Here is an 18117-nt window from a genome sequence, read left to right as displayed (position 1 = left end):
CTATTTAATTGTAGGTTTTCAGATGTATTAATGGTTATGCGCATTGATTTAGCAGACGACGCACGTTTTGCTTAAGATATATTTTCAGAAAATAAATAAAACTATCAACTTTTAATTGTATTAGTTAAGAAGAGATCGATATAAAATTGTGTTTAATGTGAGGATTTTATCAGTTACACTCATTTACGTGACTAAAACGTGCATAATCTATGGCGCTTCCGCCCAAAATGGTCGTGAAGCAAAATAGTGCAACAGATTAAAATATATTATATATATAAAAAATAATTGCCTTGTTTCAACTTTTTTTTTAATTTCAAAGCAGTTAATAAAATTAAAAACCAAAATAAATCAATTGATTATTATAATTTTGATAATTAAAAGCAATGCAATTATTAGGTACGAAACAGTGGTGACGTAAATTATTGGCAATCGGATAGAAACAGTGTGGCGAATAGTTCAACAGAGATGGGCGACTAAGACCTTTGACAGCTATTGATGTTTTACATCGTGTTATTAGATGTTTTGATTAATTTGCATTCATTATCAATTGTATTTCTGTAGGATTATACTTTCTTTTTAACCATGAATTTTGAAATACCAACAGGACTTACGGATCTTTTACAAGACTTCACTGTTGCTGTTTTAAAAGAGCGACCACCTAATTTAAAACAGTTTGCTGCTGATTATTTTGCAAAACTAAATGAACAGAACAATGAAGAAGAAGAGGATGACAAACCAAGGGGTGTTAGATTTGGTGGTTCGCCAAACCCCGAACCAATGCAGACTGAAGATGATGAGGATTCTGATGAACCAATGGGTAATTACAAATCCACATGATTTTAATTTAAAGACAAATCAGAACCTATAACTTACTTTGTACTAAATCTAGGATGAGTTGTTTTGGGGGGCTGAATAAACCTCAGTTTAATGGGTCATCTCTGATTGAATACACTTTATAAGTTATAATCGCTATTCCAGGCTGACCCGAGAATCTGTCCTGCTTGAACTATTGACGTCATACATTGTACAACGATCACTTTATGTCAGATATTTTGTATTATTATGTAAAAAAATTTACGGGAACCTGTGTGATGGCAGGCAAGTAGCAATAAGGTGTATTCTCAGGTGACCTTAGAATCTGTCCCGCTTGAACTATAATTAACGTCATACATGTACAACAATCACTTTTCCATTGTGGCATCAGATGTTTTGTATTACGATGTTAAAATTTTACAGGAACCTTTCTAGTTTGTGATGTCCAGTACTGGCGTACAAATAGCGATAAAATGTATACACTTTAGGCTAGATGTGTTTGTCCCCTTTACTAGTCTTTAGTACAATGTACATGTATGTGTATTGAAAATATTTTTAAGGTGCTGGGCTTTCGAGTCCTTCTTAAAAAAAAAGAAATAGACTAGTACTACTGAATTTTCCTGTATCACAACGCTAGTTATGTTGACCTTTCTATGATGAATGACATCTTGTCAACTGTAAAACTTATTATGAATTAATTAAAAGACCTGGAAATTAGTCTATGGTTTGCATGCAATTTATAAAAGATGACAGAGTTGAGAAATTTAAGAAAGCGAATTGTTAGTATTTTCACATGTCCACATGTATCTGTTTATTTAACGAATGCCAGACATTAAATTGTAAATACAATGTATAAATTAAACTGTATACATTTTTAGGAAAACTTAATGTAACATCACTATTCACTACTATATTTGGCATTCAGTGTTCTATGATCAAGTACCCTGCTTAATACAGTGCTTATAAATGTAACTGTGAATGTATAAAGTAGATTGGGACAGGGGTGGTATACAAAATGTATTAGACACTATTTGAAAATACGCACACATTTAACAAGTGACATCTTATTACAATGATATACAGTAAATGTACAATTCATGAATTGTAATAATACACACATCTACAAATTCATTACATACATGTTGTACTTGTATCTTTCTAGACATGCTAAAAAGTGTAGGAAGATTATTATAATAATGATCAGTGGCATATTTTCATTAAAAAACAGTGTTTGACTACTTTCATCATGCATTTTACATGTTTTAAAATAAATTTAATTTGTGCCATACAATCATCATTTGCATAATATCAAACATTTCCTTTACAAATTCAGATAAGAAACCAGGTATTTACATTATTTATTGAACACATTATTTGTTTACATTTCATTTGTTGGTTTTAATTATTTTGTTGAACATTGTTTTAGGCAAAGTAACATTTTTTGTAAATATATCATAATATAAATACAAAAATGTATGTGTGTTTGTTTCCTGACCTACAACATTGTACAGTATGTACCCTGATAATTGTGCAAGTCACATTTATTTTCAAAGTTATTTTTATTGCGATTTTTTTTGTTAAAATGATTTACCCCTACATGTGTAGCTACAATGTGCATGTAGCTTGACACACAAAAGAAAAAAGCGGATCAGATTTCTAAGTCAGTTAAAGACTGTTTCCAGGTTTGCCTTTAGTATCAATGAAAAAAAAAAGGAAAAGAGAAAAAAATTTGCTCAACTATATATATCCATCCAGTGATATTGTTTGCCTTGAATTACTGCAAAATTAAGGTAGATCATAAGTAAATATTTTTTGAGACAGAATTTTCTTATACTTAGCCAAAATGAAGATTTTACTATGCTCTTTTCAAAAATATAATAAAAAGTATGTGTCACCGTGCTATTTTTCAAGCTATATATATGTCGTTGAAAATTGCCTAAATTTGGTTAGATTGTTCATGGAAAAACACATTTGTGTGCATAAAAAAATCTATGAGATGGAATTTTGAAATAAATTGTGAAAAGATAGGTTTTGTAATATATTTTAAGAAAATAAAAAGAAAAAAATGGTGTCACCGACCTTGTTTTCTTGCTATAAGTAAAAAGGAAAAATTTCCCTATCAGTCCAGTATAATGTTTTTACTAAAAGAGTTATCTTCCCTTAAATGGCTCATTTGAAGAAAATGATTCTAAAAGCAAAAACAATTATATTTGTGTAAATATTTTGAATTATACAATAAATTACCAAGTTTTCTTTATATTATTAAACAGTCTAACTTTAAATTGCAAATCTGTCTTCAAATTTGCAGATTTAGTCAAATAACTGGACCGATTTTTTACTGTGATTGTACAATCCAAGATGGCGGTATACCATGTATCTACCTTAAGGCTTTTTCGACTGGAAAGGTAGTTTTGACAAATGCTAACCATATCACTGCCATCTTGTATTTTATTTAGAAGGTGGCATTAAACGTTCATATTTTTTTTTGTAAGGTCCAAATGTTTAATTTGTTATTGTCAAGATGTAGAAGCTAGTTAGGGAGACTTGTATTATCAATAACAATCCTACATTCTGGCATTCGTAGCTTCAACATTTAATATAATATATAGGAATGATCAAACTGTCTGTTTTATAAGTTTATTAAAAAATCTATATATTTGTCAAACCTACATTGTACATGAAATTTTGGACAGAAGCTTTTTTATGATCTGACAAAAGACTGTATATTCAAATCAAAAGTCTGTGCTTTTAGCCCATACCAAGCCTATGCTCATGATGCTAGAATCAAGTAAAAGTTAATTTCGGCTTGTGATATTTTGTTTACTCATGTTGAAAAAATTTGAAATTTCTGATCCTGGCAAGGAGCTAGAAATTTTTGACAAAAAATTTAAAATAAACTGTATAAAAATTTTGAATACACTTAGTTTTTTTGGAAGTCTGCATTACACTGTAACAGTGACAGCAGTGATTGCAGGCGAGATTTTTTGAATTTTGTTTATTTTGTTCAAAATTCTATATATACTGTAAATTCAGAAATTATTGTGAGGTTTTTATTAATGTGAATAATGCAACTGAACTGGATCAGTTACAGAATATTGCAATAATAAGAACTGGCATTCTGAAAACTGACAATATAAACCCTGTTAACTGGTATGCACTTCTTTTTTGAAATTGCAATAATAAAACTCAAATATTTTGATCCATTCTTGAAAAATCTCAATAATTTCTGAACTTACAGTATTGTTTATTGTTTTACATTTATAATTAGTAATTACATTTTACATGTACAGATACATGATGCACAATGGGGTTATATCGTAATTACCAAAATGCAAAGTCTATATAAACTCAGTGGCGGATCCAGAAATTTTCATAAGTGGGGGCCCACTGACTGACCCTAGAGGGGGCCCGCTCCAGTCACGCTTCAGTGATTCCCTATATAAGCAACCAAATTTTTTCCCAAAAAGGGGGGCCCGGGCCCCCTGGGCCCCCCTAAATCCGCCTCTGAAACTATGGGTATACGTTACATCAATACATGATACAACACATACATAAACACAAACTATGTGACAGAATAGCAGAAGCGTTGTAGTAATACACAAAAATTATTTTAACATTTCAGTTCGAATTCTAAGCTTAAAAGATCTAAATAGAAATTTATCTAAATTACACAGCTCTTTTACAATGTATACTGGTCATTCTGCAACATTGTGGATTTTGTGCCGATGATGTCACATCATCATTAGTATTGACCTTCTAGTTTTTAGTGAACTATTTCCTGTTTTCTTTCGTTGAGTAGGGGCCTTTGTTGGTGAGTGGTCTACATGTAGATCTAAGAAGTTGAACTACTGAACGTGTATCACTAGCCTGTAACCACTGAGGTTGTGAGTTCAAATGTGCATGGTGCAGGTGCACTGGATTTAATCCTAATTAATTAGGATAATCAGTTTTCCAACCGACTGGACACTCAGACTTCCTCCGCCAATAAAAACAGACTACCACTTGCTGGAAATAGCAAAATAGAGTTGAAAAAACATTTAAACACCAATCAATCGATCTTCAGTTAAAAAGTTTAAGCAAAACACTGTTAATTGTTCATTTATTTGCAATTTTTCATATACATACATAAAACATTAAATACTCAAATACCATTTGTAAATGAATTTAAATTACAAATTTGAGAATGAGACTGGAAAAGTGTCATTATTCAATATTTACATCTGTTGCAAAGTATATCTCCTCAGTCTGAGAATACTGATTTTCAGATAAATGTTTATAAGTGACCTACATTATAGTTGCTATAAACCTTCTTCATGTACAATGTAGGTCAGAGGGTCCCTTGTGGTTGTGGAGTGTACATGTTGTCTCATTGGCAATCATACCACATCTTCTAATTTAATATTTATTATCCAACCTATCAAACAAGGAAAGTAATATTAATTTTGAAGGCTCTTTAAATATGATGATCAGCTAGGAGTAAAGTTGGGAATCAAAATCATAAATTTATTGATGTAAAATCAATATGTCTACCATTTGAGAAACAATGCTTCAATGAACATAGATTTGTGAAGGTAGTAATTGCTATGATTAAAACCTACACAGGTATTGCACATGTTACAATTAAATCAAGTAGATGTATCTTTATTCAGCTTTGAAGACATCTAGTTAATGAATGATGATTATTTTAATTAGCCAATAGGGGTTACAGAACATAGTTAAAACTCTAAATCTTTTTTAGCTCACCTGGCCTAAAAGGCCATGTGAGCTTTTCTCATCACTTGGCGTCCGTCGTCGTCGTCGGTCGTCGTTAACAATTTTTCAAACATCTTCTCCTCTGAAACTACTGAATGGATTTGAATGAAACTTAAAATGATTGTTCCTTAGATTATCCTGCACTAAGTGTGTGCTTCGATTTTTGATCCGTCAAAAACATGGCAGCCGTTACTTAAAATAGAACATAGGGGTCAAATGCAGTTTTTGGCTTATATCTCATTAGGTCAAGATCTATCAGCCCAGAAATTTTCAGATGAATCAAACAAACCATTGTTGGGTTGCTGCCACTTAATTGGTAATTTTAAGGAAATTTTGCAGTTTTTAACCGGATTTTTGTGACAAAAATGTCGGTTATTGATTTTGGGATGTACGGCGGGCGGGCGGGCGGCAATCAAATGTTGTCCGTGCATTAACTCATGAACCATTCAACCAAAGCTTTTAAAATTTTAATATGTTGTTGCTGACAACTAAATGAAGGTCAAGTTCAATAATGGCGATTTTGACTTTTACCGTTCAGGAGTTATGGTTCTTGAAAGATTGAAAAATGGAGTTTCCAGTTGTGTCCGTGCATTTACGCATGAACTGTTCTACCTAAGCTTCCCAAATTTTAATATGTTGTTACTGATGACAAAATGGAGGTCAAGTTCAATAATGGCGATTTTGACTTTTACCGTTCAGGAATTATGGTTCTTGAAAGATTGAAAAATGGAGTTTCCAGTCATGTCCGTGCATTTATGCATGAACTGTTCTATCTAAGCTTCCCAAATTTTAATATGTTGTTACTGATGACAAAATGGAGGTCAAGTTCAATAATGACGATTTTGACTTTTACTGTTCAGGAGTTATGGTTCTTGAAAGATTGAAAAATGGTGTTTCCAGTCGTGTCCGTGCGTTTCGCATGAACTGTTTTACCAAAGCTTCCCAAATTTTAATATGTTGTTACTGATGACAAAATAGAGGTCAAGTTCAATAATGACAATTTTGACTTTTACCGTTCAGGAGTTATGGTTCTTGAAAGATTGAAAAATGGTGTTTCCAGTCGTGTCCGTGCATTTTCTCATGAACCATTCAACCAAAGCTCTTGAAATTTTTATATGTTGTTACTGATGGCAAATTAGAGGTCAAGTTCAATAATGACGATTTTGACTTTTACCGTTCAGGAGTTATGGTTCTTGAAAGATTGTGAAATGGCGTTTCCATTCACGTTGTTGCATTTACTCGTGAACCATTCAATCTAAGCTTTTCAAATTTTAAGATGTTGATACTGATGACAAAATGGAGGTCAAATTTGATATTGACGATTTTCACTTTCACCATTCATCAGTAATGGTTCTTGTGATATTGCCAGGACACAAATAAATATTAATAAATCCGGTTTGCTGTCGTTGTGACAACCTCTTGTTGGTCATTATCTTGAATATTATTATAGATGAAGATAAACTGTAAACAGCAAAAATGATCAGCAAAGTAAGATCTACAAATAGGTTAATATGACCAAAATTGTCAATTGACCCCTTAAGGGGTAAATGTCCTTTAATGACAATTTTTCACAATTTGTTCATCATATTTGCTAACTTTAAAAAATCTTCTCCTCTGAAACTACTGAATGGATTTGGATGAAACTTAGCATGATAGTTCCTTAGATTATCCTGCACAAAGTGTGTGCTTCGATTTTTGATCCGTCAAAAAACATGGCCGCCCTTACTTTAAATAGAACATAGGGGTCAAATGCAGTTTTTGGCTTATATCTCAAAAACGAAAGCATTTAGAGCAAATCTGATATGGGGTAAAAATGTTCATAAGGTCAAGATCTATCAGCCCTGAAATTTTCAGACGAATCAAACAAACCATTGTTGGGTTGCTGCCACTTAATTGGTAATTTTAAGGAAATTTTGCAGTTTTTGGTCATTATCTTGAATATCATTATAGATAAAGATAAACTGTAAACAGCAAAAATGATCAGCAAAGTAAGATCTACAAATAGGTTAATATGACCAAAATTGTCAATTGACCCCTTAAGGGGTAAATGTCCTTTAATGACAATTTTTCACAATTTGTTCATCATATTTGCTAACTTTAAAAAATCTTCTCCTCTGAAACTACTGAATGGATTTGGATGAAACTTTGCATGATAGTTCCTTAGATTATCCTGCACGAAGTGTGTGCTTCGATTTTTGATCCGTCAAAAAACATGGCCGCCCTTACTTTAAATAGAACATAGGGGTCAAATGCAGTTTTTGGCTTATATCTCAAAAACGAAAGCATTTAGAGCAAATCTGACATGGGGTAAAAATGTTCATTAGGTCAAGATCTATCAGCCCTGAAATTTTCAGACGAATCAAACAAACCATTGTTGGGTTGCTGCCACTTAATTGGTAATTTTAAGGAAATTTTGCAGTTTTTGGTCATTATCTTGAATATCATTATAGATAAAGATAAATTGTAAACAGCAAAAATGATCAGCAAAGTAAGATCTTCAAATAAGTTAAATATGACCAAAATTGTCAATTGACCCCTTAAGGGGTTATTGTCCTTTAATGACAATTTTTTCACAATTTGTTCATCATATTTGCTAACTTTAAAAAATCTTCTCCTCTAAAACTACTCAACCAAATTCAACCAAACTTCAACTGAATGATCAGTAGGGTGTATAAAATAAAGTTTGTGTTTTATTTTCTATTTTGGTCTATTTTTTTAATACTTTATGCATTAGGTCAACTATATTTGGTGTATGAAAATATTTTATGATCTATATGTCGGTTACGCAGGTTTTATTTGAACTTGACCTCATTTTCACAGTCCATTGCTAAGTTTTAAGTGTTTGTGTTTTGGTCTCATTTTCTTTATTTATAAACAGTAAGTCATATATATTTGTAATATTGAAGAATTGTTAGCTGTACATGTTTGCCTGGCATGGTTCAATATGTTCAATAAGGCATTGTTTACCAGTTGAGCGATTCAGGCTCTTGAGAGCCTCTTGTTATACTTGAAAAAAGGCCCAGAGGCACAACTTTTCAGGAGCTATCAGAGGGGGACATCTTTCTAGATATCCCTCCCTTAGACACTGATCAAGTAGAGGTCAATGAGTCAGCATCTCAAACCAAAAAATACCCTACTTTTAGGTTATACTGAATCTAAGTGGCCTAGTCCTACATTGTAACTAAGTACAACATGTCATTGCAAGAACATATTCCAAAAAAATGCATCTGTCAGCAGTTATTTTCTAACTCTTTAGATCAAATATCATGTGACAGTGGTATAAATTAAAAAATCTAAATGAATTCCTTGACCACATATTTTCTTTTGTTGACCATGTTAACCGTGTCACATATGTGTACTTTTGGTAGGTCTAGTAACTGCCCAATCCTCTTCACCATTCTGTCTGCTTTTATGAAAGGGAATGATTTTATATTCATGATAATTTGTCTGCAGATAATCAGTAGTAGATTGAAAGCAATTTTTGCATCTGTAGAACTAGTACTGCCATTTCCTGTTTGTACTATTGGTAACCCTTCAAAAATGTTTCAAAAGAATTAAAAAACATTTTGTCATAGAATTCATTTGGCCCCAGCTGTTTCTGTGAGAATAAGTGGTATTGGCATACATACATGTATGTGCTACAAATGTATCTACTATAGATTTAGGCTATTTCTTATTTCATTATTAGGAAGTTGATTATTCGATTGTAATGTGATATTGAGCTGAATTTACTGCAAGACCTTGTCACATTGTCGTACATATCATGTTAATGAATGACGAAAAAAACTTATTGCTCATCAAGAATTGTATAGGGTTTCATTCTGAGTTATATTACATCAAAACTCTTAGCAGACATTGGAAGACAAATCATTAATGGAAAATATAATGGATTTCTTGTATCGAAGCACAGGAAAATACCAAGCAAAGATGTGAAAGATTTATTCCTTCTAAATAATATGGCATTTTGTACGAAATTCTCTCCAGTAAATGTTGTGATCAGTAATTTGATTTCCTGGAGCATCAGTATTGTGTTGTTCAATATACTCTCTGTCACAGCAGTCTTCATTAAATTGCATTGATTAAGTTGGTCAATATTATACTTTTCCTATGGAGTATTGTAAACAGCGGAGGAGAGGTGTTAGTGGTCACAGTACAGGTATTTGTCACCATTTTACTAATTGGCTCAATGTCTGATCTATAATTTGCATAAACTAAATGTTCATTTATTTGTTTCTTGTTGTGTAACAGATTTTAAAAACATTTCTCATTCAAAATTGGCTAGTATTTAGTTCATAGTTGCAAAAAGAAAGTAAAACAACTACAAATCCTTAACATTCTTTTTGTAATATTGCATTATTGGCAAATTTGCTGGTACAGAAAGTTGTACATTTTGTATCTTGTGAAGTAAGGTTACAAAAAGGCTTACATGTATTTGCAGTGTCGTCTTACAGTATCTCTGCAGCACACATCAGTGTTCTCTATGCAAATTTGATACAAATTTTATATATTGGGGAGTGGGGGTTAATTTCATTTCCTGGTTTTCAGGTATTGGTATTTTTGTACATATATACATATATGTTTTGTTGGATTTTCCAAAGTTTGATAAAAAAAAGTAATACTTTCAGTTTGTTGAATGTTCAAATTTATTGTTTACTAACGCCTACAAATTCAGTTGGTATCCCATGGTAATAAACATGATAGCAAATCCACAGAAGAATGGGGTAAAAATGGTATTTTGATATATCATCTCATTTCTCATGTCTTCAGAATATGTAGCATTGCATCCTGGTCACCCGGTTGCAAAATCTATAAGAATAGAAATCTTATAGCATCATATTCAAACAATATATCATCACATTACCATGTTGCTTTAGGGTCCTTGGGAGAACACTGCATATAAGAATATCTTTTCATCATTGTCCTTGGGTAATTCCATCTCTTTGTAATGTTAATTGTCTTCTGCTAAATCCTTAATAAATATTGAAATAGTAGATATGTAACTCAAAAGGGCAATGATCCATGTGTTATTTTCTATAATCAGATAATGTTTCATGTGTACAACATCTGATCTAATTAACGTGGTCATTGAGCATATTAACTTATATTTCTTTTCAAACAAATGCATAAACAGCTTTGACTTGTAATAGGAAAGTACATCAAGTTTTCTTGTTTGCAAGAAACGGTCATCCGGAAGTGATTTGCATTTTTTTTTTTTTTTTACCTGTAAAATTTGTTATACCGGCTGTATATTATTTTGTCATTGGGTTGCTATCTCATTGTGGTCTACAGACCTAGGTCTCTAATAAGTTATAATCTTAGTACAGATGTGTATATATCTGAAAACAGTTGAACCAAGTGACAGCCTGTGGTCTACTTACACCTCAATAAAAGGAAAATAACTGGTATAAATTACTTTTTATTATTATTAATTGAGATTAAGTTTGAATTAAACCACATTTTTTATCAATAGTCACAAAATGTTAGTTTTATAACAATACTTAAAGTTCTAACCTAAAATACTACATGGATTTACATTGTATCACACTAAAATAATATTCTCGTTTGAAATTTTGATATTAAAAGAGTCAGTTATGAATTAAAAGATGTAGACCATTATCAGGATGTATTGATAATTTTGAAAGTTAAAAAACTTGATGAAATTTGTATCTTAACTTGGAATCTTTGAAGTTATACATGTAAATGAGTTGGTCATTAACTATGTGATCAAGCTAAAAGTAATTAAAAGTGCACATTTTATGTAATTAATCATAATACAATTTATTCTTATTTTTAGTCAAATACAGAACTGAAATATTTTGAAATGTAATTCTACTATAGCTTATATTTGTTTTTCAGAACCACCAACCAGAGGGTTTACAAGAAGACAATCTGGTAAGGTTAAGTACATGTATAATCTGTAAACATGTATTATACAGTATATATGTCGATTGTTTATTGGAATTAAAACACAGTGAAATGGGATTAATATTTAATTCTCAATTTATAAAGACATGATCGTTGCAAGGAATGAGTTATTGATTAAACTTGAACTCACTATTTCTGAACTGGAAAAAAGTCTGGTTCCTTTTTCCAATCAACACACAGATTGTGCAGGAAATCTGTGCAGGATAGACTAAGGAACCGTATTGATTGTATTTTTCTATTTATGTCAGCATACAAAAGATTATTAATACCACTAGTGATGACCACTCTATCGGACTCAAATATCCGGTCCCTTTTTTATTAGAATTTTTCAATTGTATGACAGTAGAAAATGTTTTGACAGTTTTGATAGGTCTATCTTTAGATTAATATTACAATAGCTTTGCTCTAATAATTTTAGAGCTTTAAATGATTGCATGAAAAATTGTATTGTCACCAGATCGACCATAAATGCACAGTTTTCTTTCACACATGTTTAAGTTGAATTATATATATAAGTTATTAGAAAAATCCTAAATTTTTGATGGTTTCACTAGCTTTAAATTACAAGCTTGGGTAGTTTATGTAAAAAAATCAGGGTTGGGCATGATTTGGATGAGATTTTGCATATTTGATCGTATCAGGTTTCGATATGTATGAATAAGGAATAAGGGATATAATAAGTTTTGATTAAATTTAACCTCCATCTTCAAAGGTTTCCCTGTGTTATTGTTGCAGAAAGAAAATCATTATATTACACCAATGTAACTTTGTTACGGCATCCATACAAAATAATCTTTCTTAGTAACTTATCGATGAAAAGGACCTGGGGATTCAAATGAAAAATATCCTAATGATATTGCAGAATAGATTGACTTTATTTCCCTACAAAGTTGGACATGAAATAAAACAGGAAATTGGCAGAACATCTGATTTTCTTGATTGGCAAGTAAATGGAAAGACATAAATGCTGAAAAATGGCGATTCAACAATATATTAAAGTACAAACATGTTGGACAAAGATGTATATCATAGAAAACACAATTTCTAGATTAACTTGGTACTGTAGAGACCATAGAAATTTAAAATGCCAAATACAGAAAATGTATTAGAGCATAAGTGATTTTGATTGTCTTTAATTTCCAAGTAATGTACATGCATGGAATACATGTTCATGTGGTTAGATTTAGAATCCTCATTTTTAGTGATGTCAAATCAATAGATACCAGTATATATATTGAAATCCTTGGTTAAAGTACAAATTTATTTCAAAAGCTGAAAGTCTACTTACAAATTCAATTAACTCAATACACAATGTACATGTTCATTTGTATAAAAAAAATGAGTTTAAAGATATTTTTGGAGTTTTTAAAAACAATTACTTGTGGCAAGTTGTGCTCAATTAAAGCTGTAGTACTGTGTCATAGAAAAAAAAAATGTTTTAGAAAACTTCCATTACTGACCTTATGGTTTGTATATAATAAAAAAGTATAACAAAACAGTGAAAACTAATGAACTCCAAGGTTAATTCCAAAAGGTGAAGGTCCATAAAAATTTGCAAAATCAACAGTTATCAACCAACAGAACAATTGAAAAACAACTGTCCTATACCTGAAATTTACAGGCATTTTTTTTAAGAAAAATATTAATTTTGTTATTACATAACATACTCTGTACTTCAGCTTTAATACAAAACTTGTGTTCCCCTTTTTGTCGTTTTACCTTAGATTTTAATGTTTGACATTTTTTCTCAGCTATTGTAATTGTTTTGCATTTCTGACATTTTCATACAAGTTTTAAATGTTTATTATTATTTTCAGTATCTGCTGAACGATATGATCCTGCTGATGATGAAGACTTAGACGAAAAAGTAAGTTGACTGGAGTAAATTTTGCATCTCTCAAAACATGCATCTTGCATTTAGAATATGACTGACTTTTTAGCTCATCACTCATCACTTGGCGTCCTCCGTCGTCTGCCATCCGTTGTCGTTAACTTTTACAAAAATCTTCTCCTCTGAAACTACTGGGCCAAATTTATCCAAACTTAGCCACAATCATCATTTGGGTATCTAGTTTAAAAATGTGTCCGGTGACCCAGCCAACCAACCAAGATGGCCACCATGGCTAAAAATAGAACATTGGGGTAAAATGCAGGTTTTTGCTTATAACTCAAAAACCAAAGCATTTAGCAGTCAGGGGTGCTACTTAAACAAGTGATTTCAAAATCACCTAATTCAGTGATTTCAGTTTCAGGAAAGAGTTGTCTCTCTTTAATAATAACAGAACTAAATCACTCAAATAAGTGATTATAATTATTAGTGCATTTTACTCAATGATCAACTTTTTGAACTATATTTTGATATGGATTGTTCCCCTTTGACATTTATCAAATCACCTGTTATAGTGATCTAGCCTTTTTTAAGTATCAGGAACTGACAATTAAAAATGAACTTAATAATGTCTTTTTTCAACCCTTTGCCTTTAACTCTTATTATAAAAATTACATAACTGTTATTTTCCTAAATACTTTTTTCATCTATGCTTTGTAATATTCTTCAATTTCAAGTTGCATTACAGGTCTTGTGATATTAAAAGAGAAGATACAGAATTCAATAAAATGTTTTTGAGAACAAGTCTTTTGTTTTTAAAGTATTTGAAGATTGAAGGTTGATAACTATTAGACTGGTTGGTTTTAATTTGTCTGTCATATTTGTTTTTTTAATAAACTTTTCAGTTATAAATTATGTTTCTAGTTTGCTCCATGAAAATTAGTTTATATTGTTCATAGTGGGAGGGGCCTTTTAAAGGCAACTATATGGAATGGGTTTTTCTCATTGTTGAAGACGGCATAGTTGTCTATAATTGATAACACACCTTCTTTGAATTTGTTGTCTCATTTGCGGTTTTACCACATCTCCTAATTTTTGTAACTAATTTGTGCATATTAATATTTTGTCTTTTTGACCAGCTTTAGGCCAAAGATGACATTGCATAATTTTTTATTAAAAAGTCTGTGTAATTAGACCCTGTTTTGCTCCAAGTGTTGAGAGTTTTCCAAATCACATATCCAAGGTATTTGGGAGAAATTTTCAACGACTCTTTTTAAATCACCGAAACAGATAACTTGAGAAGCAAAAATGTTGTCACTTTAATAAGTGATTATAACATTTTCTTTCAACAGATCAAAGACCCACCTGCAAAAGTGGGATCTAACAGCAAAAACTTGAACCAATAATTGGGCATGATGTGGAGCAAGAATTCATCTTAGGTTTTTATGCATACAGTGTAGTCCAGGCCTTATGTTTAATTCATTGCTAAATTTTTTGAATTCATAATTCAGTTTTGATTCTTAATAACTCTACAAAAGAATAACTGCCAAGAGTATACCATGACAAATGAAGTCAGTAATGTGTTTAGATGATTGTTTTTTTATGACAAATATGTTAGTTTATAATAACATAAATGTAGCAGTTGCATGTTGGTAATTTAACATAACGAAATCTGAAACTAGCTTATAGGCTTATTATTTGCTCAAAATGAATTTAAAATAAATCTTTAATTTTTCAAAATTTAATTTTCACTACAGCATTTTAACAGTCATGACATTATAAAGCAGTTACATAACCACATTTAGTAACCAAAAATGATAACTTTGACCATAATCATAAGGTTTCCCAACCTCACCACACACCTTTCAAGCAACACATTTCTAAAGTGTAATCCAAAAACAAATTAAATAACAGTTTATATGTTAACCAATTTTTGGTCAGCATAAGAATTGACCTCATTTAAGATTAAAAAAAAATACTGAAGTCAAAATGAACTCATCATGCTCATTTCAACAAGTAAAGAGTGCATTTGTTTCTAACCGGAAATTTTGTCATCGATGACTATTGTTTAGTAAACGTTAAGCTGCTAGAAACAGATACATCACTTAATAAACTTTATCAACCCTGCGTAGTCAGACAGAAATAGATTACATTCACACACTGTAAACAAACAGGTAAAAGTGCGGTAAATAAATAACCAGGACTTTGCGAAAACAACACATGCTCGTAATTATTTAAACGACAGATGCAGAAACAAATTTATCGTTTACACGTCTCAATGATAAACGATCAACGACTATGCGACTATTTTGCGCGTACATTGTTTATGTGAACGATGTCAACGTTGACCAAAAAATGTAAGAAACAAATGGATTAAACGACTACGCGCGTAATCATTTACATCGTATGATCGTTTATGTTAGAAACAAATGCGCTCTAAATTACATGTTTCATCTTCAGTATGTGTTCGGTACCAAAAAAAAAATAAACAAAAACAATATGTAAATACATCAGGTATATATCATCATGATCATAAAAGCAAATATCAATTTAATATATCATCATCAAAACCAAAACAAATGCTTAAACATGTTCAAGATAAAAAGCTAGCATAAACATGATAAATCAAGATAATAAAACAATACAATTCAAAGACTAATGTTCATTGATATATCTCAGATATATTAAATGAAAATCAACATTATAAAATTTGTCATTGCTCATGTTGCTAAAAACAAAGCACATAATAAAAAGGTGCATCATTTTTAAAACAAAAACTTTTTTTTTATCAAAACATTACAGTATTTTCTGTGTAAGCTTGGTAAAAACCAGCATAAAACTAATAGCACAACCACACAAAATATACATAAAAATACAATTCTAAGACTGTCAGTGGATAGGTTCATATCAAAACAATACAAAGTGTTATTTTGTAAACATCAGCCTATCATTTGCATCATAACCAAAAAATTGCAATTTGTATTGTTTTAAGTGTTCCTTGTTTGATATTAATGTCTATATGAATATCAGGTATTATTCTATATTGGAATTATTTTAGTAGGTTTCTCTATATGAATTGGATTTTGAATAAAAAAGCATATTCACCTGAGAAAGTGTTATTGACCGCGCTAAACGTCACGCGCTTTTACATGCAACGTTATGGTAAAATGTTTCGTGTAAAAATTTGTTTTGGTATATGTTTGTCATTAAGGATGTACTTAGGTGAGGTTAGGTAAAAATTCGGAAATTAATAAAATTAAAATTAATACTATAAGCTGGTAGAGCATCAATTAAGGATAAAGATAAGCTAAAAATATTGATAGGTCATGGACCTCCTTTTCGAGATATTTGAGATTTAAAATATGGCGGGAAAAGGCTGACTCGGACTTTTACCTTATAATTGCATTGGTATTATTTGGGTCTCAAAACAAAAGAAAGAAAATAAAGAATCTTCTAAAATTTTGGTAAATAACCTTTCATGCGCTATTAAGTCTTATATGAAAAAATAAATTGGTGTTATGGGGTAAAATATTTTACATTGTATTGGATGGAAAAACACCAAGGAGTCCGAACATTTGACACAAATTCCAAAACCTCACCTAAGTACATCCTTAAATACATTTTCTTTTCTCGGAATATGGAATAAAACAATTACTGTCTTTTGTTTCGGTAAATATGGGGTTTTATTGACTTTTGAAAAACTGATATTCACTTCGGCCATCGGCCTCAGTGAATATCATTTTTTCAAAAGTCAATAAAACCGCATATTTACCTCATCAAAAGACAGTAATTGTATATTATTCCATATTGATTAAAGTTTAGTAGGTTTTTCTATATGAGTGGGATTTTGAATAAATAAGCATATTCACCTGCGAAAAAAGGATATTCACCGCGCAAAACGTCGCATGCTTTTACGTGCATAATTTTTGTAAAAATCGTTTGATGTGCAATTGGTTTTGGTAAATAATGCCATTATATACATTCTCTCGGAATATGGAATAAAACAATTACTGTCTTTTGTTTTTGGTAAATATGTGGTTTTATTGACTTTTGACCGTTGGCCTCAGTGAATATCAGTTTTTCAAAAGTCATGGAAAGGCATACATGTATGAACCAGACACTTGAATTAGAAATATCAAAGATCTTTAAAAACAAATCCAAATCTAGACCCTCCCTGTGGCAGTAAGTCCGGAGGGTCTAACACCTTCACGAATTCACTCTTCAAAGTCAAATACACTTCATTTTCCAGGAACCACAGGTGTTTCTTTTTTTTATAATATTTTACCCAATTTACTCCATTCTCTATTTTCGCTATCTGCAAAATTAAACACAAAATATTTATTTATTGACATGGAATGTCACCAATCATACTACAGACCAACTCACTAAACTATCATTATTTTACCACTTTTTGTAACTATTGACATTGGAATATTCGATTGTGTGAGACTATCTTTTTTTACATAAAACAATTCGTATTTTTTATAGAGTATAAACTAAAGTTTTCAGCTTGGTATTATTTGAAGTATAATTGATCATAATTAGAACAAGCAAATTGATTAACTTTAAAAATATTAATCACTTACGACTGCTGGTAGCAATTGTTTGCCATTCAAAATAGACACATGTGTCCCAATAGCTGGTGATGGGGTCGACTCCATCTGCCTTGGTGACTCTGGCTGTGGTGCTATTGCATCATTCTGAAATAATTTTAAAAAGAAATGCTCAGTAGAAAGTCCATGTGTTGTACTGCATATTCAATTTCCCTATACAATTGTACAGGCATTATGTAATTTATG

General features: G+C 31.1%; 1 protein-coding gene and 1 long non-coding RNA gene across 10 annotated transcripts in view; one reads left to right on the top strand and one right to left on the bottom strand.

Moving 5' to 3' along the window:
• The first annotated feature begins 413 nt into the window (after positions 1-413).
• The window catches only part of LOC143073590 (cAMP-dependent protein kinase type II regulatory subunit-like), a 75542-nt gene continuing 57838 nt past the window's right edge, over positions 414-18117 (top strand). For all 9 annotated transcript variants that reach the window (XR_012977549.1, XR_012977550.1, XR_012977543.1 and 6 more), the window contains exons 1-3: positions 414-817; positions 11422-11457; positions 13308-13357. Coding sequence is in view for 6 of the 9 variants with exons in the window: in XM_076249267.1 (XP_076105382.1) it covers positions 583-817; positions 11422-11457; positions 13308-13357 (321 nt within the window). In the remaining 3 variants the exon portion in view is untranslated. The remainder of the gene's footprint in view (positions 818-11421; positions 11458-13307; positions 13358-18117) is intronic.
• Positions 15044-18112, bottom strand: LOC143073623 (uncharacterized). Its single transcript, XR_012977556.1, has 2 exons — positions 17905-18112; positions 15044-17633 (listed from the first exon to the last, which is right to left on the bottom strand). It is a non-coding gene; the product is annotated as an uncharacterized LOC143073623 (long non-coding RNA).

Source organism: Mytilus galloprovincialis, chromosome 1 (assembly GCF_965363235.1).
Source record: "Mytilus galloprovincialis chromosome 1, xbMytGall1.hap1.1, whole genome shotgun sequence".
NCBI classification, from domain to species: domain Eukaryota; kingdom Metazoa; phylum Mollusca; class Bivalvia; order Mytilida; family Mytilidae; genus Mytilus; species Mytilus galloprovincialis.
The sequence above is the reverse complement of the archived record's forward strand: the minus strand, read 5'-3'. Positions and strand labels throughout refer to the sequence as shown.